The sequence below is a fragment of the Phycodurus eques genome, chromosome 5 (genome assembly GCF_024500275.1).
Source record: "Phycodurus eques isolate BA_2022a chromosome 5, UOR_Pequ_1.1, whole genome shotgun sequence".
NCBI classification, from domain to species: domain Eukaryota; kingdom Metazoa; phylum Chordata; class Actinopteri; order Syngnathiformes; family Syngnathidae; genus Phycodurus; species Phycodurus eques.
Window position 1 is genome coordinate 930,274 of NC_084529.1, and position 26,529 is coordinate 956,802.

Below are 26,529 nucleotides of genomic sequence, written 5' to 3' on the forward strand. Positions count from 1 at the left end.
ACACTACAATATACGGTCTTACACCAACTGCACCGAGGGGTAGGAATCGGATTATATTGTTGACAAATGTCTTTTCACAGGTTCAAAACCTAGAGCTCCACCCCTGCATAGTATATAGCTCAAGGCATTTCAAAGATATTTTCCTAATGTTGAGCTTTAATCATATGATGTATTGTTAATTATGATTATTATGATCTGTGTCCAACTTTCAGGAACCACTTTTTTTTAACCATCAATCCATGTTCTACAGTATATCACTCGTCCTCATTGAGGTCGAGGGGGACCTGGACCCTATCCCAGCTGACTTTGGGCAAGAGGTCGGAGTGGTCCCCAGTCAAATGCAGTGCACACATAAAAAAAACAACAACAACAATTCACTCACATTCACGGACAATTTACAACCTCCAATGAACCTAAAACGCTTGTTTTTGGAGGTTAGGAGTAACCCAGAGTACCTGGAGAAAAAACCCACACAAGCGTAGGGAGTACTTGTAAACTCCACACAACTGTCTCTCAACTGTGAGGCATGCATGCTAACCACTAACATTTTTAAATATTACTAATCATAAATAATATAAACCCTGAAGCACAGTGGCTAATGGTTGTCTCAAAGTTAAAAAGGAGACCTGGCTTCAAATCTGCCGTTTGAAGACGGCAGGTTCTCCCTGCGCTTGAGTTTTCCTAGTCCTACTAGTATATACTGCAAGTATGCGCCTGCATACTTGGAGAATTTAGAACACAAGTTGACTGAAGTGCCACCTGGATCTGATGCAGATTTTACTTTTGAAATATTACATTTAAATTGTTACTACACGTTCAGAACTTGAACTTGTGTTTGTCCAGTCATTTCTCACCGCTGATTCAGCTTTAATTAGTGTTGTCTCACCGTGCATGGCGTGCTTGCTGTTGGTGAGGAGCTGGGAAAGAGCCCAGAAGGCGTCCTCCTCATTCAGGTACATGAGCAGGATAGCAGCGATCTGACTCATCCCCTGACAGTAGCTCACCTCCTGGGAACAGGACGGAGGAGACAGATGAACTCTTCTGGCAAATAAGAGGAATAATTCATCATTTATCCGAACACACGCAGGGCTTGACACGAGGCTTTAAGAGAGGAGTAAATGCCTGATGTGGATGTGTGCAGGTTTTTAACACTCAGACCACACAGACCTCCTGCATACACTGCAACCATAATATAAACATTTCCACCAAGGCTGTTCAAATATTTACTGTAGTCAAAGGTACACTTTCAGAATACTCATGTCTTCATGTTAAATTTCTGCTACTTTGAATCCACGGTTGGTAACGCGAACAAACTGCCCTTATCCATATTTGGGCCTCGGAATGACCCATTCACAGCATCCTTGAAAGGATAAAAGTAAATGCACTTACGCTGAGGTTACAAAACATTCTTCACATTCTTCTCTGCGGTCACATAGGCGAAAGGACAAACCCCCCCCCCCCCCCTCCTGCCCACCTCCACCATCGCCAACGGTACCCTTCCTCCCATTTTCGCTCGTGCTCTCCCACTGACCCAGTTTCGATTGAGCAGTTTCCGAGTGGTGGGAAATGGGACAAAGGGAATAATAACGCGTGCCTATTTCCTATGGCTCAAACACCTCATCCACACAGGAACTGCCCACACATCCCTTTCAAAAAAAAAATACAAAAATGGACAGTTCTTTGTGAGCACTGACATGTTCTGCGTACCGTATTTACAAAGGAAAAATAAGGCAATATGAACTCGCTCCAAACGACGGCAATCTGCGTGTTACACACAATATAATAGTCTGATATTGTACGTTCAGTCATTCACTGAGTCTTTAATTGTAGTTACTTGTTAAATGTTCACAACATTGTACTAAAATTGTGGTTAAACGCATCATGAAAAATAGCAATATAGCCTATATGGAAAGTATACAGTGACACTTTTAAGGTCTTTTTAAAGACAGTGCACGCAAGGAATTACAATGTTGAACCTGAGCACCGACAGCCTGAGACTATACGTCAATATCAAGACTACAGTATAATCAATCAAAAGCAAATTGTTTGTTGATTTGTAAATCCTCATCACGACTTGTAAACGCAGCACCACTGAGGTACTTTGGTGATGGCTCTGTAGCAAGGCACATGGGATGGCATGATGTTATGTCATGCCCTTGTGTATTCATATGCTAATCCACATATCTTACCGTGTTGTAGACCGAGTAGGCTGCTAGTACATGAAAGAGTGCCTGTTGCCTGCATAGAAAACATAGAAACAAACAGTTACTATGAGAATGTGCCCGTTTTGCATATAGAGGCGCTGATACAGCCCTTGGTGGAGTGGAGTCTATAAATCAAGATTTAAATGGCCATATCTTCAAATTAACCCCACCAGTCAGCGCGTATAGCGCTTGACAAATGTATTAGATTCAATTTAATGTATAGTCATAAACACAAGGAGACCAAGCAGCATCATGAAGTGCTTCAAAGCATATGCTTAAAATTTTCAGTGAGCTCTGGCAGCGTTACCATTCATGAGAAATTTTAGCCGGCATCTCTGTAACATTCAACTAAAAAGCCTTTTTTTTGGGTTCAGGAATACAAGTAAATAACATTAATGTCACAACATTGTTAAAAATAATAATGATGTGTAATTTTTTTCAATAAAATAGTACACTTTTGAGGCGGCACGGTGGACGACTGGTTAGAGCGTCAGGCTCACAGTTCAATCGCCTGTGTGGCGTTTGCATGTTCTCCCCGTGCCTGCGTGGGTTTTCTCCGGGCACTCCGGTTTCCTCCCACATCCCCAAAACATGCATGAATTGGAGACTCTAAATTGCCCGTAGGTGTGCACGTGAGTGCCGATGAATGCTTGTTTGTTTCCTATGTGCCCTGCGATTGGCTGGCGACCAGTTCAGGGTGTACCCCGCCTCCTGCCCGATGACAGCTGGGATAGGCTCCGGCACGCCCGCGACCCTAGTGAGGAGAAGCGGCTAAGAAAAATGGATGGATGGATGCATAGTACATTTTTATAACTGAAACTTGGTAGAAATAAAGAAAAATAATTATATAATCAGCATTAAAAATATACATTTGATTAAAGAGCTTCTACATATGTATTAACCATTACAGAAACATTGTAGGGAAGTTGTGGCCGTATATGGATCCTAGCCTGCCTACACCATTTTTACACCTTTTACGATCCGTCAACTTTGCCAATTGCATAAAGTTACAAATATCATTCTATGCTAATTAAAATTTGTAGAAATTACTGTCATCAACAGTCAAGCATGTGAGCTAAAATTAAAAGAGAGAACTTACTCTTCTAGTGTGTTTCCAGTTCCCCATTCAAGTGAAAAGGGCCCCAAGGGGAGGTAATACATTGACCAGTCAATCAGTCAGTGAAGCAATCCACCAGTCAGTCAGTCATTCCATCGATCTTTCTTACAGCCTGTTACCACACTAACTCAACTCCATTACAATAATGCATTCTTTGTTTATTATCCAGTACTGTTCAAGATACAGTATAAAGCGGGAAAAAATGTGCGCGTGTGTGGAGCTAATAAATGCAATGCGGACAACAGAGGATGTGTCCCCTCCGGGCCTCCATAGAATATACACGTCTCACAGAGACTGACGGAGACAGGAAAGGAGCTTTAAATAGCAACCGATGTCGACGTGTGTGTGTGTGTGTGTGTGTATTGGAGGGGCAGCTGTTGACTTGTCGGGAAAGAGTGGGCAACAGAGCAGGATGAAGCTGTGTTTTGGTCTCAATTGTGAGGGAGAGCAGAACACCCTGACACATGCTCGCACAATCGAATCCACCAAGGAGATGACAGGAGACCAGTGTAAAAGTATGACATGAAATCTATTCCATACCCAAATCTATATGTTATGTCTCATTAATTGTAGATGTGATTGTTCTGTATGAGCATTTGATCTCAGTGCACATTTTAGAATAAATGCCATTTCCTGTGGGCGTTTGTGCAACTGACAGGAAGGTTAATAAAATAGAGCAAGGAGGAAACTAGCACTTTAGTCTATGTGCCAGTGTGCGTGCATGTGTGTGTGCGCCCGTGTCTGTGTGTGTGTCGCCTCAAGCCAAAGGTCACGCCCAACCGGACACCATGCATGAACAGACCGACCTGAACATGCGAGTTGAAAAGAAACAAAAATAAGAACTGTGGATGGTCCCGGGCATAAAAAAACAACCACCACCAAAGACATTTGTGATGAAAACTTTTAGCTCTGTCAGTTACTTTGAAGGTAAAGAAAAATGTTAAACCAAACCAAATGTTGCTTTGTGCATGTAATTTCATTCAACGCAGAATGCACTTGAAATGCTTATCTTTTGGGAGCTCAACTATAACCCCAAGAAGTTGGGACGTTGTGTTAAACAAATAAAAGCAGAATACAATGATTTGCAAATCATGTTCAACCTATATTTAATTGAATACACAACAAAGACAAGATATTTAATGTTCAAACTGATCAACTTTATTGTTGATCAGTTTGAATTTTATGGCTGTAACACGTTCCAAAAAAGCTGAGACAGGCGGCAAAAAAGACTGAGAAAGTTGAGGAATGTGCATCAAACACCTGTTTGGAGTTTAAGGACAAATGTTCCTCAACGTACAATTCCAAGGAATTTAGGGATTTCATCATCTACGGTCCATAATATCATCAAAAGGTTTAGAGAATCTGGTGAAATCCCTGCATGTAAGCGGGGAGGCCGAAAACCAAGATTGAATGGCCGTGACCTTCGATTCCTCACTGCATCAAAAACCGACATCGATGTGTAAAGGATATTACCGCATGGGCCCAGGAACACTTCAGAAAACCAATGTCGGTAAATACAGTTCGGCAAGTGCAACTTGAAGAAAGAAATTGTGGACGTCGTGTCCTCCGGGGCAAAGAGGAAAAGAACCATCCGGACTGTTATGGATGCAAAGTTCAAAAGCCAGCGTCTGTGATGGTATGGGGCTGTGTTAGTGCCAATGGCATGGGTCACTTACACATCTGTGAAGGCACCATTCATGCTGAAAGGTACATACAGGTTCTGGAGAAACATGCTGCCATCCAAGCGACGTCTTTTTCATGGACGCCCCTGCTTATTTCAGCAAGACAATGCCAAACCACATTCTGCACGTGTGGCTTCGTAGTAAAAGAGTGCGGGGACTAGACTGGCCCGCCTGCAGTCCAGACCTGTCGCCCATTGAAAATGTGTGGCGCATTATGAAGCGTAAAATACGACAACGGAGACCCCGGACTGTTGAACAGCTGAAGTTGTACATCAAGCAAGAATGAGAAAGAATTCTTCAACAATTAGTGTCCTCATTTCCCTAATGTTTATTGAATGTTGTCAAAAGAAAAGGTGATGTAACACAGTGGTAAACGTGACCCTGTCCCAGCATTTTTGGAATGTGTTAAAGCCATCAAGGTCCAAGTTAATGATTATTTGCTAAAAACAATAAAATTGATCAGTTTGAACATTAAATATATTGGCTTTGTAGTGAATTCAATTAAATATAGGTTGAACATGATTTGCAAATCATTGTATTCTGTTTTTATTTATATTTAACATAACGTCCCAACTTCATTGGAATTGGGGTTGTACAATACGCTTCTCAGAGACTTGTGAAAAAAGGACTTACTTGACTCCAAAGCGGTCCATGAACATGATGTGGTTCCTGAAGGTTCTGTTGACATCCAAGTCAATTTGTTTGATCTCTGTGGAGAAGTTGCGAGCCTGCAGTTTCATTTTCTGAAGAAAGAAAAGAACAAATGTCATGGGACATGCTAACGCAGGACAGATCTCGTATGATTCATACCTCATATTTGCCCTCATTGTCTTTTTTAACTTTATCTATTTCCAAAAGTAACGCCCAGGCCTGGCCTCTGAGCTGGAGAGGGATGCCTTTATATACACGCTTCACCAACTGAAACACAGACAATACGAACAATGACATTTTATGGGTAAAAGGAGATTATGGCTTAACTGGCATACATTCTAGATCATTATTTTTACAAGGTTAACAATTTCCATTGCACAAGTTTACAATTTACTGTTTAAACTAATCTAGTCAAGTCATGTTGTACTGTAGATGATGCGTTTTGTCTGCAGTTGGTTTGCAGTGTGGTGACTGCAAAAGTGAATGAACACTCAACACCAGGCAAGTAGTTCATTAAACAAGTACTGTAGTTCACCTGACTAATTGTACATGTATGAATCATCACTCACGCTCATCTGTTCTTCAAAGTCTGTTCGCAGTTTGTCCCAATAGTGGCTAAAGAATGCTATATTAAAGTTTTGCGTCCAAGAGCAACCGTCTCAAATTATAGTGGCATGTCCAAAGCAGGATGCATAACACACCTTGTCGCTGTCCTTATACTTATTCCAGGTCTTCACCATCTTCAGCCACTTCTCCACACGATCAATCTCTTGCTGCTTTTGCTGGCGAAGAAAAATACGAACAATGCCTAAATGGCGGGACATATAGTAGATAAGACGGTGAGCTCCACTTTCAATACATACCTTTTCTTCAACCACACTGGGTGTCGGTAACTCTTTCTCACTAAAAAAAAAAAAAATAGAAGATTGATATGTATAGAAGATTACAAAATAAACCATATGTGGCCTGAATTGAAAAGAAAACAGGAATACGTCCTTCAAGGGAAAAAAAAAACAATCAGCCCTTAGAGCTGGTTAACTTACTGCAGGAAGCCGAAGCGGTCCGTCACCTTATAAATGCTGTAGTCAGCATCCTCCCAAGGGTCAATACAGACACCCTCTTGCCTGCCCTGAAACAAAAACATGCCACAAACATGACAAGAAAATGCTGTGTTTGAAATAATGGGTTAGGCTGACAGGGAAATGGCTGCTGTATTTTCAAATCCATGTTCGCTAAAACTAAAATAAACATGAACTACCTGAAGTGACAACTTCGACTCAGAACTTCTGGGTTTCTGTCTCTCTCACCTTGTCATATTTGGAAATGATGTCTGCACGTTCTTCTGCTATCAAGGTGTCTATGTCCTTCTTCATGTCTAAAACTGAAAAAAAAAAGAAAAAGAAAACTTATTATCAGAGGTTATTATTGTAGCACAAAAAAGTAATTTTGCTTTAAATAGAAACCTTGCCTAACAGGCATTTGGATACCAAAGATCCCAATTATCTTCTTATCAACATATCTACAGAGAAATAGTTATGGTGCATGTCAACACGGATAAGTGGATGAAACCTCAGCTCAGATGCTTTATAGATCGACATATCCAACTAGTGGATATTATGAACTAGTGCCATAAGAGTATAAGCATAAACACCTACTCTCGACACTTCATGTTTATTTTCTACAACGTTCCTGTTCCTCTGACAATGTAGTACGACGAGGAAGACTTTCACTGACGTTTGGCAGCATGTGTTGCCAGCTGAGACCTCAGAGAATGTGTGTGGCATGTTGTGTAGGGATAGTTGTCGAGACATCTGTCAAACACACAAAGACCTTTTCACTTGCGTCTACGAACCATGTCAAGTAAAAGAATGCACTTCTTGTAACACAAACCTTTGTCTTTGGTGAAAAATTGTGTATTGAAAACCTATAGTTTAGACGAGGGTGCAGCAGCTGTGGGTGGAAGAAGCCGGAGAAACTGCACTGTCACTGTCACTCACTCCTAATTTGGAATGGATGCACACCAGCATAGACAGACCACCTCCTGTATACGCTTTTTTTGTTATTAGATTGCTACATATTTACAAAGAAATTAAGAAACATGCAAAAAGGAAATTTAAAAAAAAAATACCTTGAAATGAAAAAAGACAAATGGAGAAGACACCCTCAAATGCACAGGAGGGCAATTCAATGATTAAAAGTAAATCAAATTTAAAGTAGTGTTGGTTTTAACTGTCATACGATTGTTGTTGTATACAACAGCTGATCCTCTTGTCCAACAGTGAAACAAGACTACTCAACAAACATATTTTGCTCTTCTATGTCGTCAAACTTTTCTGGGTCAATCTCTGACCAGGCAATTTTTCCTTTTTTTTTGTTTGTTTTGTTTTTGTCGTCAACTTGTTGCTGTGGAGAGCCGAGTCAGCTCTTCCCATTGTTCTTTCATGAAGCATTTTCGGGGGGACCAAAAGACAGACTAGAGCAGGTGTGGGGAAAGTATGGCCAAGAGCTGCTTTGGTCTGTGATCCAACAGTGTCAACACTCCTGTAATATTTGTTGCATTCAGTTAATGAATGATTAGCAAATCATTCTGAAATGTATTATGTTTGACCTTAGCAGTTCCACTGTATTTCTCCTGCCTTAAATAATATCTATTTGGACAGACTAAGTTGTGACCCACTATGCTACAATCTACATTAGCCTTTCAGTCAGTGCATTTTTTTTCCCATTAACATCTAGCTCCACAAACAGCAAGATTTGTGAGAGAAACATGACAACATCCGTGGCAGTTTTCATCCAAATCTAAACAAGAAAATTGAAAACCATGATCCATAATATATAATAGTGTCGTAGGGCTGTTCTGCTTCATTTTATAGGTTCAAGCTGCTTACTTCCTTTGTCAAGTGTTCTGACTACATACAGTATTGTGTAGGGCTCAGGAAGAAAAGGAAACCAGTGACAGCCACTCCTTCCTCAACAGGTTCAACGAGAAATTAAAACAGTGTGAAACAAAACCTTTTGCTGGATAAAGTCTCAAATTGTCAATTTGAATTTTCACTATGGTTACAGTGCCGTGAAAAGGTATTGCTCGGCCTGCAAAGATGATCCCAAGAGAACAGCAATGACTCATCCAGGAGGCCACAAAGGAACTCAGGACAACTTCTAAAGAACTGCAGGCCTCACTTGCCTCAGTTAAGGTCAGTGTTCATGACGCAACAATAAGAAGGAGACTGGGCAAAAACGGCATCCGTGGCAGAGCTCCAAGGGGAAAACCACTGCTGACCAAAAAGAACAAAGGCTCGTCTTACTTTTGCAAAAAACCAACAACAACAACAAAAATATATCTGAATGATGCCCAAGACTTTTGGAAGAATATTATGTGGAATGACGAGATGAAAGTTGAGCATTTTGGAAAGTATGTGTCTCGTTACATCTGGTGTAAATGTAGCACATCATTGCAGAAAAAGATCATCATACCAACAGTCAAACATGGTGGTGGTAGTGGGATGGTCTTGGGCTGCTCCTTCAGGACCTGGACAACTTGCTGTGATTGATGGAACCACAAATTCTGCGCTTTAACGGAATATCCTGAAGAAGAATGTTCATCCATCATTTTGTGGAAATTGATAACCCTGAAGCGTACTTGGGTTCTGCAGCAGGATAGCGATCCAATACACACTAGCAAATCAACTTCTGAATGGCTTAAAAAACAAAATGAAGGTTTTGGAGTGGCCTAGTCAAAGTCTAGACTTGAATGTGATTGAAATGCAGTGTCATGACCTTAAAAAAGCCGTTCATGCTCAAAAACCCTCAATTTTTGCTGAATTCAAACAATTCTGCAAGGAAGAGTGGGCCAAGATATCTCCACAGAGATAAAAGTGTGAAATGTGAAAGACTCATTGGCAGTTGCAGAAAACGTTTGATTTCAGTTTTTGCTGCTGAGGATGGCCCAACCAGTTATTAGGTTTCGGGGAGGCATTACTTTGTTACACAGGGCCAGGTAACTTTGAATAGAGTTTGTCGTTAATAAATGAAATCACCATTTAAAAACAGCATTTTAAGTTCACTTGGGTTATATCTGTCTGATATTTACATTTGTTTGATGATCTTTAATATTAAAGTGGGGAAACTATGCAAAAATATAAGAATTTGAGGAAACCAAAAAAACCGCACATTATTGTAGTTTCGTCATTAACATTGCATCGTCGAAGAGAGCAGGCCATTTTCAACACTTTAAGTTGGTCAATAATTTGTAAAAATAACAGACCCACATGGTGACCATAGCGTATCCGTTCTTGAAAAAATATGAAATTGACCAAATTTGGACGTGAGAGGTTTTCACCAGACAGTGACAATATTTATTTAGCACACAAATACAAACAATCTGTACATGTCACACAAAGCAAAAAAATTAAGTGCATGTCAAAAGAAAGCATGGGGACTGAGAGGTTGTGAGGAAGTGGTTAGGTGGGCCTTTTTAAAAAGAAAAGTCCCTTGAGTATCCAAGCAATGACAGTCCTCTGTTGACTAAATAGTGATCACCTGGTTTCTTAAAGGATAGATGACTTTTTTGCCAGAGGCCTGAGTGACATCATGTCCTGTTATGACATAAAGTTCCCAATCTAACTTGTTCTCAGTGCACCATTGTAACCACAAAGCTTGCAAAGTATTCGAAATTCTGCCTGAATCGCTATGTGGGTTTTGACAACAAATGGTCCGGTTTTTTTTTTTAATATTTTATTTATTTATGGAGTTATTTATTTTAAATCAGCAAAACTTGTTGGCGCTGGTAATTGACCAAATGTTTTTAATGGACTATTAGGGAAATTAAAGGTCGATTAATCAATTAAGTGTGAATTTTCATAACTTAAATATCTAAAGGCGTGAGAGCATTTCTTTCCGAATCATCGGAACCCCGGTTTCCATTCCATGTCAGCGTTGTGTTGAGCAGAATAATGATGGCTGGAGTGGTGAGAGTTTCTGGATGTACCTCAACTTCCCATGGATGACATGATTCGCCGTTGTTGTAGTGCAAAGCATTTTGCCTCAGAATCGATTGACTATTTTGCAGAGTCCCAGCAGCAGGGCCATTAATGCAATGCTATTTATTTCTCTTGAGGCTAATGTTCTTAAAAAATAAAGAGCGAGACCCTAATCTGTACACAAAGTCAATGTGCACCATGTTAGTTTGTAAACACAAAAATGTCAATAGACTAATCCAAAATGTAAGTAATCACTGCAGCTCTCTCCATTGCCTTCATCCCCGACATCTATTTTTGTGTCTATAATCAAACTTGAGCTCATTTGGGATTTACAATTGAGGATTACACTAGAGAAAATGAAAATCTTGGATTAAGAGTCTGGCATTCGTGAAGGAATTGGAAGACCCGAGAAGACCTTTTTGCCATGGGATGATTAGTCAAGCCTCTGTGGGCATCCAAACACTATAGTGAGCCATTAACCACACATGTGCAGACTTGCCTTGGTTGGAGCACATTAGCTTCAGCTCTGAGAACATTTGTCTCTCTATTAGAACAGGGATACCCATTTGAAGGATGGTTTGGAGGGTATTTCCGGAGATGCACAACATTCTTAACAACAAAAGCTCTTGATCAGTCACAAAAAGGCCACTTTTTTTTGTAGAACAGAGGGAGAGAAACAGTTATCGCCACCTTGTCTAATCAAGCCCAAAGGCTTTTGTCTTGACGGTGTTGTTCACTCTGCTCTAAACCAAAAATAAAATGGTACCAATGCAGTCTGAAGCAGAACTATGGTACGTTTCATTGACTCTTCTGGTGGGCAACGGAGTTACTCTTTACAAAGTGGAACATAGTAACTTATGTTTCATTGATTGTTTTTCAGTATTGACCGTACATGCCAGCGAATGTGGACATTCCATCCATTTTTTTAACTACTCAGGGCTCTACACTAACCTTTGCACTAGTAGCACCGGTGCGACCAACTTTTTCAGTTAGTCGCACCGGCACATGATTTGGTCGCACCCTTTTTGGAGGTACAGTATGATTATGGCATTTCATTTCACAGTTTCATAGAAATTAAACATTGACAGTGACTTGAGATACATTTGCTAAATATTTTACTGTGAAAAAGACGTTTCTCCGCAACAAGCAATGGCAGACAAAAGGCTTTACTTTTATTTGATTATTTGTTCAACTCAGAGGGGCCAGTAGTGAATGCTCCTAACCCTCTTCTCCTGGTAAAACCAATTAATTTTGAGCATTACCACAGCCATATGATTGACATACATTTTAAAACGAATGCATAAGTGTGCATTACCATATAAACGTATCATTGATGATTAGTCACAGTAATTTGCAAATTATTTACTAGCTAAACAAACCAATTTACCTATTTAAAAGCATAGTCCCAAACGGAACAAGGATGAATAATTACTAGTGCCACTACTGCACTTTATTTGAATGATAGTTTGTTTTCCTATAGAATTAGATAGATAGATTTGTTTTAGCTTTGTTGGCTTCATAACTAAGTTATTAAAACATTTGCACATGACTGTTATAATGAGTGAAATGAAAACGACAAATTAAGCAGGCAATCTTTGCAGTTAGCGGTATCGACCCCCCAACACACACACACACACACACACACACACACACACACACACCCTCGGAATTTTGAGACGATCATACGTGACTTACTCCGGGAACAACTTTTGGTTTTATTCCCGTAACAAATGGAGCAGCATTGATAATGATAATGTGTGTAAAAGGAAAAGCTGTAGGTGACTTGCAGCAAGAGGAGTTTACCATCTTACAAGGCAGGTGCAGGCTAGCTAGCTTGCTCACCAGTAGTCCACATGCGTTAAAGGCTTACAGTTGTCATTTAAAACAAATAAGTGGATACCTGTGATCATACCAATTACCGGTTTGAGTGGTTGAGTGTAAAATAATAGAAATAACCAGTTGTTTGGTCACTATTTGTGAACAGACGGAAACTACAAGGTTTCCTAATCAAACCTTTCAACAACTTTTGTCATTTTATACATATTTTTAAAAGTATTTAATTCAGTCATCCTTGCAATCATTTGGGACATGTACCTCCAAAGCACATGTTGTTATGTAGACTTTCACAACAATATGCTGGTAAAAGCGACCACATTGCTGTAATTTACACGACCAAATCTGAGGTCCTACATGGTTGCAGCTGATTTGAATCAATATCAGAGACAAAGTGAGCACACGACTCGAGGAAGTCCAAAATTGGTGATCACAGGGATGGGGGCGGGAGGATGTACAATTTCAGCAAGGTATGTAACAATGATTTACGTAGTTGTTGTGTTGGCTTTGTTTTGCTCCACTGTATAGATGATGGACAGGAAGCTGGTCTCAAGGTCTTAACTACAATATGTCCTGTGAATGTTGTTCATGTAAGCAAATTGTTTTTCAGGCACTACATGCAGCCTATATTTAGTCACATGTTTTGGTTATGCATTCATCTTGGCAATCACTGAGTGGGTAGGTGTGTGTTTTTATAAAAAAAAAAATAATAATAATAAAAAAAAAAAAGCCTCTATAATAGAAAGGGTGAAAATGGAGATCCAACCAGAGGTTACACCATCCCTTTTTTGAAAATAAGTATGGGGGCCAGGTAGACGCGTTAAACTTATGCAGACGAAGTACAATAAATACATGCTTGACACTTCTATGTTCTCTCAAAAGAACTTGAACATTTTGTCTATTGACTCAAAAGAAAGTATGGCAGACTTAATAGTTTAGAGATCATTTAAATGAAGAGGAACCTCTAAAATGGAGTATAGTGGACAGTGGTTCAAACATTTGCCCCAAAGTTCTGAGGTCTGGGAAAATATTCTTTGACAGCAGCAGCTCCATCTGAATCACCGGTAACTCTCATTTCAAAGCATCCAATCCGCGATGAGTCTTATCTCCCCCTCCGGTACGCAACACTTCCGGTAGATTCATTTTGCTTAGTTTTTGTATTTGCTGCTATGATTTTTCATTGCTGTTGTATGTTTAGTTATTTGTTGTTGTGATTTATTATCTGTTGTTGTTTTTTTTATTTGCTGTTTTGTTTCGTTATTGTCATTTTGATTCGTTATTTGTCGTCATGTTTGTTTAACTCGCTGTCGTGTTGAGTTACTTGCTGTTGTGTTTTGCCCTTCAGGGCCACCGTAGGTACAACACTGGCACTCAAGCTTAAGAGGAGCAGCACTGTTTGCTTACCAATTCACTGCATGCCTGCTTATGTGTGATCTGCTTCCCTGTATGGTGTGCAACACAACATATCCAGAGTTTGAATAGAATTTCCCTTTCAGGGATTAGAATTAGTACAATTAAAAAAATTTTTTTTTTTTTGAAGGACTGGCTTGTGTTTGACTTTGGAGATTCCACATTCTAAACCCCATTGGAACTGGGATATTTTTTTAATCCCACCCCCCATCCATCTCTTTTTATGGCAAAACTGTTTCTGTTTTTGTCATGAGAATAGTAGCAACACAGTCTTCGTATGACCCGTGGGTGAATCATCCAGAGGGTGACAGTGGAAAAAGGCTCAGAATAGCTTGTGGTGGTCCCTAAAGGAGCGAGAGCCACCACTGTGGCAGAAGCCTTTTGATTTTTCTGAAGCTGATAACACAGCTAGCACCAATTTACCACCACCACCTCAAACATACCCAACAATTTCCACATATTAAGGTTTGTATGGTGAGGCTCGGTCGGGGTGGGCTCTTTCACTTCACTATGCATACGTGTTAGGCCAGAACACCCTGTGGTCCTGTCCCTATCATTGCCTTGAGGAGGAGGTGGGCTGTCTAAATTTAACCACGACCACACACAGTTTTAGACACTGGAACGACTGGCCAGCCAGTTGTTTCCCAGACTTAAGAATATTGTAGAGGGGTGGTATGAGAAGGTCAGGAATGTCAAGGGAACGTTTGCTTAAAAATAAAACCACGAGATCATACTCAAGGTGCCACACTCTCATAAATGAAGCATCTTCCTGGCAATGGTGCAGTCACGATAAAAGAAAAAAAAAAGCTATCATCTACAATTTTAATGAGAATATAGACCATCTTAAAAATATTCTCGTAAACTGGCCAATCTTGCTACAGCAAGCCCAACTCCTAGATCAACACTAAGAAAAATGCGACATTGTTTCACTTTTGGTATATATCGCAATAATCTTGTAACTATACCACACGGTGGATTGTCTTTCGATGCCAAACAGACTAAATCATTCACGAAGCTAGGGAACCATATTCAGACAATGTTACCTAGTTAAAATGAATTCAACCACTTCTGCTTCTGCTGCGCTGGTGATGGTGTATATTAGGGTTTTCATGTTCAATGACGTTTGCAAGCAAAGAACGACGATTATGATGCTATCCATGGGAAGGGGCATTCCTAATCTGGAGCGGAATGCAATTTCAACATGATCCTAAACATGATGTACTCCCCAGCAGAAACAAATAAAAGAGTGGAAACAATCACAGAGGGAATTTCCAAAATAGCCCAATGTAGCCTTATTACAAACCGTTATTTTGGATATCATGTCAGGGACCCGTTGGGCTTTTCAGATGAAAAACGGTTATATTTTCTATCATATTGACTCGTTTAAAGATACATCATGAAATCCTGTGGTGAATTGTTGCTGGGGAAAATTGTACCCAATTAATGTGGTAGCATGCCCACAGCACAGCTTGTTCATCACTATGTGGCACAAATAGTGCTCAAAATAGACTTACTGTTGTTCATTCAATTCAGTTTTTAGAAGGTGGGTTTGTTACTACATTTTCAGAAGAGTTGCCAATCTAATGTTCTGCGGATTGACTGGTTCATAATGCATGAAATCAATTCAGTCATTTGTGTTTTTCCCCATGAGACAAATGTGAAATTGGACAAGGATTTGTTTGCGTTTTATAACTGCGATTTCATACAATTGTAATCTTTTGGCTTAATGAGGTGGGGAAAGTGATTATCTTCTCTTTTCAGATCAATACTGCTGTGGCTGTTTGTTTACTGGCCACTATAATTGCTTTACATCAGGCGAAAAAGCCTTATTGAAAATCAATATCCAAAATGTGTTGATCATTTCCATCCTTGTGAGGTGAGGATTTATGGGGAGGCTTCCTTTGCTGAGCAGGAATGGCTTACAGCGTTAAAACATGATCAGCGAACTCAAAATAGCATAGGTGTTCATGAGAGGATGACAAGTACTGTGATTAGTTAGTTTGCCATTATTAGAAACGTGTTTCAAATACTTATGACACTTACTCTTTGCACACAAGGCTATCGCACCTTTTGAACAACAAGAAATCTTCCGAGCTTAATTATAGAAAATGACTGAACGTCTTCCTTCAGCTTGGTCAGAATCGAGCCTCCCACACAAATTGTGCAGAGAAGAGACAATACAGCACATCTGTGTGATAGCATATACAGTACAATGGAACCTGACAATTCAAACACTGTCAAGGTCATACGGTTGGAAAGTAACCAAAAGTCAAAGGTGGAACTGCCATCGTGCACGACGTCAGCAAAACGTGCAAAACGTCAGTACGCCCCGTGGTGAATTCAGCTCAAGGACTAACTCCACGAGTGTATTTTGCTTTTCCTTGTGTTTTTTTCCTGTGATGCCAACGCAGAACGGTAATGGTGGCAAAGAGGAAACCGTGACGATTGAACTGCAACGTAGAATATGAAGCTACGGCCGAAGCGATATGATAGAAAAATGGAATGTGCAGCGCGAAGTGCTGTGGTTTCCTGTCTATGTGAAGAGACTCACTTTGTGGGCACATCAATGCTCCCTCCACCAGCTAACGGGGGCTGCATAATGTATTGTTTTGAAGTTTAACTATACAACGTTTAACTTTTTTGTTTTGTTTTTCTTAACGCTTGAATGCATGAAGTCGACTCACCTTCTGCAAAGCACCCTTTTCCACTTCAACACCACGCAGGATATTGCTTCAAAGGGTGAGTACTTTTATTTTATTTTAACTTTACTTTTTTTTAACATAGGAGTGTTAAAATGTCACTTAAGTCATTTCCTTTAACGTTTAAGATGGCAAACCAATCAGACGTTGACCGGTGTTGCTTTTTTGCTTCTGTCATTTGAAATTCTCCTGCAATTCTACAGTCTAGGCCAAGGCACACCTCCAAATAGCAACATGCACATCTGCTCCATCACGCTGAAGACAAAAACAAAAAAAAACACACCAATGACATCTGGCATCGGATGGAGGATGAGAGCTGGGTCCTGGAGGAGATCTCCCACTCAAAGTGTCTGTGGACCCCCCACCCCCCCTATGAACCAGCTAGACACCCAGTTAACATTCTAAAGAGGTCTGGGCATGTATGACATAGTACATCAGATCAGCCACTGGCCTACTTCTCACGTTGAAGCATTTGTGGCCAGTGCACAAGGTTTTTCAGTATCCACAGTACAGTGTGACAGGGAATAATAAGTCATCACACAGACTGTTGGTTTCTTACTTCTCCCTGACTTCAATGTGCGGTAACTCCACCGTGTACTCGTGCAGTAGTTTTCTATCACATGCAGTGACGTTTTCATGCAAGTTAAGTCTGACTTGACAGTGCCGCCATACTCCACGGGGAACTTAGCGTTTTTAAAGAGATGGCGAGGTTTCATGGGAGCGTAACAACAACTGCACTTAGGAAGTTCGAGTCAAGAGTTAGTGGTTGCTTTTATTTTCCAAGTCAAATTGTAAATGCTTGTCAAGGAATATGAAGCGCCGACGGGTCGGTTACGTCAAGTACAGTATAGGCGGCCACTCCAAAACACTAACTAGCTTAAGCGGTTCCGCTATCCGATATTTATCAAATATGCCGTGAGAACGCTCGTGCTTACCTTTCGAGTAACTTCCCTTCTTCTGCGCCGTACCAACGACAGGACACAAACCCCACTATTCTCATCGTCTCCGTCGCCGTCCGTTGGAGTCGCTCATGTCACTCTTTGTATGCTTACAAAAACAAGCAAACAAAATTCGTCTCCCAATCGATGCTAACCGGCCAGTCGAGTGATGTGCACACGCGGCGGCTCTTTGGTGACAGTCGCGAGGCGCGCGCGCCCTCGACCAGTGCGGGGGCGCGCCTCAGGCGCACAACGGCGGTTGGATGCGAGTTCACTTCCGTCTCAAATTGTCTTCCCTCCCATCCTGCATTTACACTGTTTATTTTATTTGGTCTAACTACTATTTATTTTTTTCATGTTTTTCTTTTCACATTTATCTGCCCAGTTAAATGTTGGTTTTCCAGTAGGAGCTTCTAAATACCGTGCGTATACAATGCGGTGGCCTGGAAACGCAAATAAAATGATTTAGCGCCCTCTGTTGATAAAAAGGACAAGATACACGTTCAGGTGTTTGACCTTCACTTCCGAGTTTAATTCGTTCCGTGACCGTGAAGCCCGGAATTCAATTTACTCGTATATTAAATCAATGTTACCCTTTGAAATGCCAAGGGAAAAGAAATGCATTGGTTTTCGGAAGTGTACATCACAGAGCACTTTTGAAACAACCGCAGTTGTAACTAAGTGCTGTACAGTGGGAGGGGAAAAAAGTGAAGAAAAAAAAGAAACTTTTGGAATTTCTTAAAGTTCTGCATAAATTGGTCATAAAATGTGGTCTGATCTTCATGTACATAGCAAGAAAAAAAGCTTCAACTAACACCACACAATGACATGTTTTCATATTTTTTTATTGAAACATTGTTGCACGTTTGAAGTTTGCTAAAGAGCACTTGGTTGTTCCACAGCATTACTGGCAAAATATTCTGTGGACAGAAAAAAAAACAAAGTTGATTTGTGTGGGAGGAACACGCAATGGTATGGGCACGGGCACGGGCACGGGCGTGCTTTGCTTCCTCAGGGCCGAGACAGCTTGCTATCATCACTTGAAAAAGGAATTTAAAAGTTTGTCAAGATGTTTTGTAGAAGAACGAGAGGCCATCTGCGCAACAGTTGTGGCAAAATTTGCTCCGGCCAAGCAAGCGGAGGACAGAAAAACGCTGATGTCATCGAGGGCCAGGCCCTGGCTCACAGGAAGATAGAGATCGGTGCCAAGGAAGTATGTTGTCCTGAGGTTGGAGGTTCAAATCCGGACTCTGCCCTCCCTGCATATGGAGCATGTTCTCTCTGAGCAAGCAATACTGTCTAGGTCATTATGAACAGGGTGCTATAGTTGCGGCAGGCGTGGTCCACATAGCCAGCGAATAGCGGCGTCTTCGTGTAGAGTTCTGCCTGCTGCATTGCTGGCATAGATAAACGAATCAACATTGTTTCCACGGTTGGAAATCACTGGAAAAGACACAGAACAGAACACAGAAAAGGGCCTCCAACGATCAAGCAACATCCTGACGTCACCTTTTTGCTCTCCTCTCCTCTGTTCACTCACTTCTTACAATACCGATACAGTCCTCCGCGCGACGCTGTTGCGCCCGAGACGAACGTGACGTAGCAAAAGAAGTAGGCGGGTGTCCAATCAGCAGCTCTCATTCACGTAGCTGCTGGCAACGTTAGCGACTCAGCAGCCGAACGGTGTCACATTGTGGACCAGACGCGAAAGTCTTCCGCGCAAAGTCTCGGATTCGTAAGAAGGCTCGGTGAGTACAAACCGTCCACCGAATTGCGCCCTTTTACGCGCTTTGTCGAGCCCGCGAGAGCTCATTCAATTTGGCTGTGACGGATTTGAAAACCAACGATTTCAGTTAAATGTGGAGGAATATGGTCCAAATTGGTTTCTGGGCCAGCCCTTTCCAATATATGTGTCGAATCGTCGGTACGGTGACCGACTCGTGTGGGCTTGCTTTTAAGGCTGAGGGAAAATAAGAAAAGTTTCGTTTTAAGTCGGAACAAAGGGGAAGAAATGTTGAACTCAATTTGGAACCCACTCGTCATTCTACAGGCTGTTAAATTAAGTCGTCAGGCCTTTTTTTTTTTTTTTTTTTTTCTTCTCCCCCCTCGTATTAAAACACTGATTCAAACTATGTGTTACATGTTCTTGGTAAGATGTCCTTATGTAGGTAATGGTGCAAATAAAGGTCATTCATTGTTATTACCATCGGGGCAAATTTGAGAAACATGGCCGATTTAGCTCAAAATAATGGAACGCTTGTTATTCCGTGTGCACACAGCGACACATGCTTGTCGGCATGGGAGGGTTTGTTTGGGGCCGTTTCCAGTTTTTCCTCTGTATCCAAACGAGTGGCAGTCTCGGGCGACCTTTCCCCCAGTTTCCGCAGTGGAGGCTGGATCATGTGACCTGGGGGGGTGGGCGGGGGTTGAGTCGCTGCTCCCTCCACGCGCCTGGCCTCTTATTGTATAGTGCACATAGTTATAATACAGCGTTAAGTGGCATGTTTATGTGTTGATTGTAATGATCAGACCAAGTTAGGCAATGCAATGAATTATACTGGGAAAATGCACTAAGGCTGGATTTGCACTGCAGGCCCACGTGTCCAATTCCTTAGCATGTAAAATCTATATGCACTTTATGTGAATGTCGAATGATGATTATTTTTATTTTTTTTTAGTCTTACAGCAAACCCACTCATTTCAGTTAATCGTTCACCCCCCCGCTACACTATATCGCAGATTTTTAAGATATTGTTTTTTTAATGGGTTTTTACGCTACACACTGGCAAATCCTAATTTGGTAACTCGTTTTCAGTGTTCATTCATTCATCTATCCCAGCTATCTTCGCGTGAGAGGCGGGGTACACCCTGAACTGGTCGCCAGCCAATCGCAGGGCGCATACATACAAACAAAGAACCGTTCGCACTCACCTTCACACCTACGGGCAATTTAGAGTCTTCAATGAACCTAGCACGCATGTTTTTGGGATGCGGGAGGAAACCGGAGTGCCCGGAGAAAAGCCACGCAGGCACGGGGGAGAACATGCAAACTCCACACAGGCGGGGCCGGGATTTGAACCCCGGTCCGCAGAACTGTGAGGCAGATGTGACAACCAGTCGGTCACCGTGCTGCCCAAAAGAAAAACACATTTTCTCAATAAAAATCAAAAAGCAGTACAACACTAAAAAGTACTTGCACATCCGAAAATGACTAGCGACTTCTCTGCTCTTCTCCGCTTTGTGACGTAATGTCAGAGTGGAAACGAACGGATGTTTTACCTATGCTAGGGAGCAACTTAGCTAGTTGCTGCCTCAATAGCAAATCTATATACAGACCCTTTCCGAAAATTAGTATAGCATGAAAAAGTGTGTTTCTTTCCGTAATTCCATTCAAAAAGTTAAACTTTCATAGACGATAAATTCAGGGCCCACAATTTAAACAATTTCAAGTATTTATTTATTTCCAGCTCATAAAACCCACGAAATCGGAATTCCAAAAATTATAATCCTGTGAAGAAATCATCATTTACTTCTCAGTTTTTGTAGAACAAAAAGAGAAATTCGGGTCACATTAAATCAATCAAAATATGGTGGTACTTCAATACTTGGTTGGGAATTCCTTTGATTTAATCAAAAACTATTCCAATTTTTTGGAAAGGGTCTGTAGTATCTATAGTACTTCACCAACTGTAGATGCGCTAACGCTAGTGACACATTGCCGAACCGGTTTTCATATGAGTAACGGTGTTGTGGATAATGACAACCTTTCTGGGGCATCTCGCTCGGTCTCAGCTTGCAGGAACCAGTCAATAGTGAACACTGTTCCATCAAGAACATCTCCTAAGGTGCTCAAGGAGCACCTTAGGAGATGAAAAAAAGTTGCCTTAAATCTCTTCAGCCTCCTCAGTGGAAAATGCAAAGGAAGACCTTTTCGTCGTTGATTATTCTCAATGTAAACTCTTAATTGGGTATTGTTTTCAGGCCATAAGATGATGAACGCCAACATTAGTTTATGTAAATTATGGCTGTGATGTTTTGGAACTATCGATAGTATAACATAATATAATCTGTTTCACTCCTCCAGTTGTTGACACAAAAGAACTTTGATATGCAACAGAGGGTACATCAACTTTATACCCTAGCCAACCACCATATATCATTTTCATCCCGGGCCACTAGAGTTTCAGTTGCCCTCAGAGGACTGGTGATAACCGTGAAATCATTTAAATGTATCAACTCGACTCTTTATCATATTAGTACATACTGTAATTTCCCCTTTATAATTTATCATCTTTTTTTTTTTTTTTATCACTAACTTGTTTGTAATCAACAGTCAAAGAATATAACTGCGTGCAGATATATACGTCTATTCTACTATTGTGCAATTTACCGACTCAGAGTTTCGTGAAAACAAAATTCAACGGGAGTATGAATTTGTTGCAAATTCTACGGCTGCGTGAAATTATGCGTCAGTTTATATTTGGCTTGTGGGCTTTGACTTTGACAATTGTGGTCCAAACGATACATCGTCTGCATCTACTAATATTTGACCTTTTCAGATCAGAAAGAGGCATTTCTGTGTGCAGTTTCGAGAGAGATGCTGGTTGAGGGAACAAAGCCGCTTTGGCACTGCCCATCTTTGTTTCCTGGCTTTTTCACAGGTCGCTGTAGTGTATGTTAAGTAGTGATGCGGTATAGTGGGTTAAAGTCGACCCCCAAATTTTCTGGTTTTCGACGCTGTATTGAAGGTGTTGCAAAAGAGAAACGCCACCAGTGTCTAACAGCATAGCGGGAAGCCGTGACCCACTCACCTTTGTATTGAAACCAATTACTGTCGCAGACTCGGATGCTGATGTCACTATGCATCTAATTATCTGAATACGAGAAGTCACATCAGCTACAGTACAAAATGTGAACATGCATTATGGTTAAAACAATGTCCCGCCTCAGTAAGTGCAGTCTGAAAAAGCCACAGGCGGATAAATGCTTGACCTTTAAAGGTTCTACTGTAATCAGAATCAGAATCAGAATCATCTTTATTTGCCAAGTATGTCCAAAACACACAAGGAATTTGTCTCCGGTAGTTGGAGCCGCTCTAGTACAACAGACAGTCAATTTACAGAACACTTTGGAGACATAAAGACATACCCGTTGTGCCAATTTACTGGGACAGCAGTGTTGCGAAAGTTCTTCACATTTACAGAAAATGAAGATGTGAAGAATGACGATGACTTCCATCGTGCCAAACATACTTTTGAATCACACTTTATGCATTCCACCTCAATGGAGGTGTCTATGAGAAGGTGAAAATAAAAAGTGAGTTATGCAACTGCATCTCAGTGTTTTCTTGGTGATAAATAATAAGGCATTCTCTCTCGTTGTGTTTCCTTTCAGTAACTTTGTACAGAAGCAGCCACCATGGCAGAAGCTCACCAGGCAGTGGCCTTTCAGTTCACTGTCACCCCAGATGGCATCGACCTGCAGCTGTGCCACGAGGCTCTGCGCCAAATCTACCTCTCTGGTCTTCACTCATGGAAGAAAAGATTCATTCGCTTCAAGGTGAGCGGCACTATGTTTGCATCATAGGCAAAGTTAGACCCTTCAACCAATCCACTATATGCAGAACGTCAGGTGACCAACACAGAAAATGGGATAGCTCACTTACTATGTATGCTACGCTAATGAGCATAACAAGGATTGATGACTAGACTTTACACCGATCTGATCGACGTGACGTCATTGATCGGCTCCACAAAAGACATTTACTCCGCCTCGGCAACGTGTATAGTGTATTTGAATGCAAAAGCTAGTTTATTTTTAGCCTTGCCGCATGTCCTTTGACGTAGTACTGTAATATCTGACAACCAATAAAGTTATTAAAAAAAAACATGTCGGCAGTGTGGGACAGACAACACACGTCTGAGACAGACAACATGTAATGCGCGAATCAGACTACAAGACAAATTTGGTCTTTCACGATTGCAGACTACTTTGCCAGACTACTGCAATAAAATTTTGTATTCCGATACCACCGCATCCCGTCTTTTACGATCTCTGGGCTTTATCTTGTCAACTCAAGTGCGACCAGATACACTAGTTACCATGGCGCCGACATCGTGACGCGTGTATTAAAAAAAACAAAATGGGGAATAAACGTGCCTGGTGGTCGGGGGATGACATTCATTGAAGGCTTGCTTGCGCTATGTTCACGTACTTTTAATACGATACGGCTCGCAAGCAGGGAACAAAACGTTATGTAGCCTAGCAAGCTAGTGGTAGCACTAACGGTTGTGTGTAAACATGGGGGCGTTCTGTTGAATCATGCTCTAAAGTTTCGGTGTGTGTGAAGTAATTTAATTACAATCAAGTAATTCAACTACAGTAAGTTAGCTCACATTATTTCTGTAATGTTGGTTTGACCTGACTGATTAGAATACATAAGCCGACGAGAGCAGGGATTTCCAACCTTTATGGAGCGAAGCCACATAGTTTACAATTGGAAGATCTCACGGTACATCAACAAACAAAAATGTCACAAAAGGTATATACACAGTAACTACTGTATATACGTCCTGCCATCTAATAGAAGAGCATTTATTTGTTCTGTCTGTCACTATGCCTCACTGGCAAAAATTGAGGAACAAAGATACGTTATTTCTTGTAAAAGAATAATTTTGGGAGCAGTTAAGTAAAATTAGATAATTTCCCACGGCACACCGGAAGATTGCGCATTGCAGACTAATGTGCCACAGCACACTGGTTGGGAATCACTAGACTAGAGAAGATACGCAGTATACAGTACACAAGTATATACAGTAAATGAAAAAGTCATTTAAATAGACACATTGCTCCATCCTGTGATCGGAACGGTAATCGGTTAGCGTTTTTTTAAACTCGCTGATCGGTGAATGGCCTCAAAAATCCTGATCGTGTGAAGCATGTTGATGACACGAATGTTTCAAGCCCAACTAAAATTTTGTTTTCCTTTGGTGTCTTTGAACAAAAGTAAAATACATATATATGATTTAGAAACCCCCATTCCAATGAAGTTGTAAATGACGTCACCATTCTTCAATTCGGCCTGATAATTATCTGTCCGATAAGCATCCCTACTATAAAGCTCTATTTAAGCAATGTTTGACATCATTGTTCTTTACAATTGTGTGGATTGGTGTACATTCACATGCTCCCATTTGAAGGTCATCCACTCACAAATACCTTGCCCGTGAGTTCTCTCTGTTACAACCTTTGTCCTTCTTAGCTGTTTACACGCCACCATACTAAGTCTCTCAACCACAATGAACTGATAACATTGTCCTCATTATCAGTGACACTACTTAGAATATAAATTGGCATCAAAAATTGCTTCCTGGCTCCCCGTGACTTTGTTTGTCCTGTCCAACCTTCCACAGAATGGAGTTATGACTGGCGTGTACCCAGGCAGCCCTGCTGGCTTCATGGTTGTAGTCGTTTCTTACATGTCGTACAATAAATACAAACAGCTGGATCCATCTCTTGGCTTGATTGCTAAACTGGGACAACACATGCCTATTAGGTAAGCCCCTGAATGACCACATGCAACAACTGTTCTTTGCAAGCAGTGCAGAACGCAGACGTTTATATGCCTGGAAAGATGCCAAGCATGATAAAGGATTTAATTCTTTCACAGTTAATCATTAGTTTCATAATGCATGTTAACCCCTTCAAGTGTACGCGCTCTGTCGCCGGTTCATGTCCCCGCCTGAGCGCATGTCATCGTTGTGCCCCTTGGCAAGGTTAACTTAACCCACATTTCCTATGAATGGATGTGGTTGGATGTTCGGCGGTGGTCGGAGAGGCCGTAGGCGCAGAATGGCAGCCACGCTTCTGCCAGACTGCTCCAGGGCAGCTGTAGCTCCACAAGTAGCTTACCACCACCAGGGAGTGACTGCAGAGTGAATAAATAATACGTGCAATTTTAAAGTCTTTGAGTGCCTAGAAAAGCGCTATATAAGTGCAATGCATTATTATTATTATTCAAGCTAAATAATACAGAAACCCCCTATGTTTTGGTATGCTATTCACATTCCCCCCCCCCTGCCTTTTCTAAAAGATGCCACCAAACGCATATCTAAATAGTAGTACGGTAATTGGAGTCACCGATGAGTAATACTTCTTGACTGAGACACAAACTTAGTATGTGTCTCTAGTATATAAAAATTACTTAATTTGTTATTGTGCTGTCAGTGGATGCGCTACCCAATTTACTTTCAGTCCTTCAGGAATTATTGATGTTGTGTAAATAGAATAGATGTTCTATACCTGCAAGTAGCTGAACACTTAAATGGCCCGTGTGTCGATTATTTTTCCGTCTTTTTTTCCTGTGCAGTAAATATATGTCCACAGACACTCAGAAGATTGTTGGTGGGGTCTTGGTGGGCACAGGTCTATGGGTGACCATAATCATGATCATGAGGAATGTCCTCAAGTGCCTCTTGTCGTGGCATGGCTGGATGTATGCACGCCATGGCTCTGTATCCTGGTCAACTCGATTGTGGATGGTGAGCCATAAGCGTTGTGCAATGTTCTTGTACGAGCCGTCTCCATATGCTTAAACAATACAGACATTTTCTCAATATTTGACATCGTTTTTGCTTATTCAAAATGTCCACAGCTGTATCCCTATTTGCCCTTCCTTTCCATGATATTTTACTTTTTTTATACTATACTATACTATACTATACTATAAATTTGCAGTGTCAGTTAAACCTGATGTGTAAGCCTTCTATGCATCGTTTTAGCAAGATGGCAGTTTTGTTGAGTGTTCTATTTGGTGGTAAAAACACATTTAAATGAGGTACGCTGCTTTTCTTTTCCAGTTGTTGGTTAAGGTGTTCTCTGGAAGGAAACCAATGCTCTATAGTTTCCAGAACTCCCTGCCGCGGCTACCTGTTCCACCTGTTAAGGATACCTCCAGAAGGGTATGTTCTGCCTCGGGAAAAGTGGTATTGTTTACCTACCCAAATTTTATTGAAGC

At 41.1% G+C, this 26,529-nt stretch overlaps 2 protein-coding genes across 4 annotated transcripts in view; one reads left to right on the forward strand and one right to left on the reverse strand.

Moving 5' to 3' along the window:
* The window catches only part of si:dkeyp-19e1.3 (USP6 N-terminal-like protein), a 24,063-nt gene extending 6,336 nt beyond the window's left edge, over positions 1-17,727 (reverse strand). The window contains exons 1-9 of the mRNA XM_061676627.1: positions 17,511-17,727; positions 6,962-7,035; positions 6,698-6,783; positions 6,518-6,557; positions 6,356-6,436; positions 5,814-5,921; positions 5,637-5,746; positions 2,190-2,238; positions 887-1,007 (exon numbers count right to left, since the gene is read on the reverse strand). Coding sequence (XP_061532611.1) covers positions 887-1,007; positions 2,190-2,238; positions 5,637-5,746; positions 5,814-5,921; positions 6,356-6,436; positions 6,518-6,557; positions 6,698-6,783; positions 6,962-7,027 — 661 coding nt within the window. The 5' untranslated portion in view covers positions 7,028-7,035; positions 17,511-17,727. The remainder of the gene's footprint in view (positions 1-886; positions 1,008-2,189; positions 2,239-5,636; positions 5,747-5,813; positions 5,922-6,355; positions 6,437-6,517; positions 6,558-6,697; positions 6,784-6,961; positions 7,036-17,510) is intronic.
* cpt1ab (carnitine palmitoyltransferase 1Ab (liver)) overlaps positions 16,223-26,529 on the forward strand; it is a 24,896-nt gene continuing 14,589 nt past the window's right edge. For 2 of the 3 annotated variants that reach the window (XM_061676624.1, XM_061676626.1), the window contains exons 1-5: positions 19,174-19,261; positions 22,908-23,072; positions 24,926-25,068; positions 25,882-26,053; positions 26,372-26,473. In XM_061676624.1, coding sequence (XP_061532608.1) covers positions 22,932-23,072; positions 24,926-25,068; positions 25,882-26,053; positions 26,372-26,473 — 558 coding nt within the window. In that variant the 5' untranslated portion in view covers positions 19,174-19,261; positions 22,908-22,931. Of the gene's footprint in view, positions 16,616-19,173; positions 19,262-22,907; positions 23,073-24,925; positions 25,069-25,881; positions 26,054-26,371; positions 26,474-26,529 lie in introns of those variants that run through there. The other variant, XM_061676625.1, reaches the window with a different exon arrangement.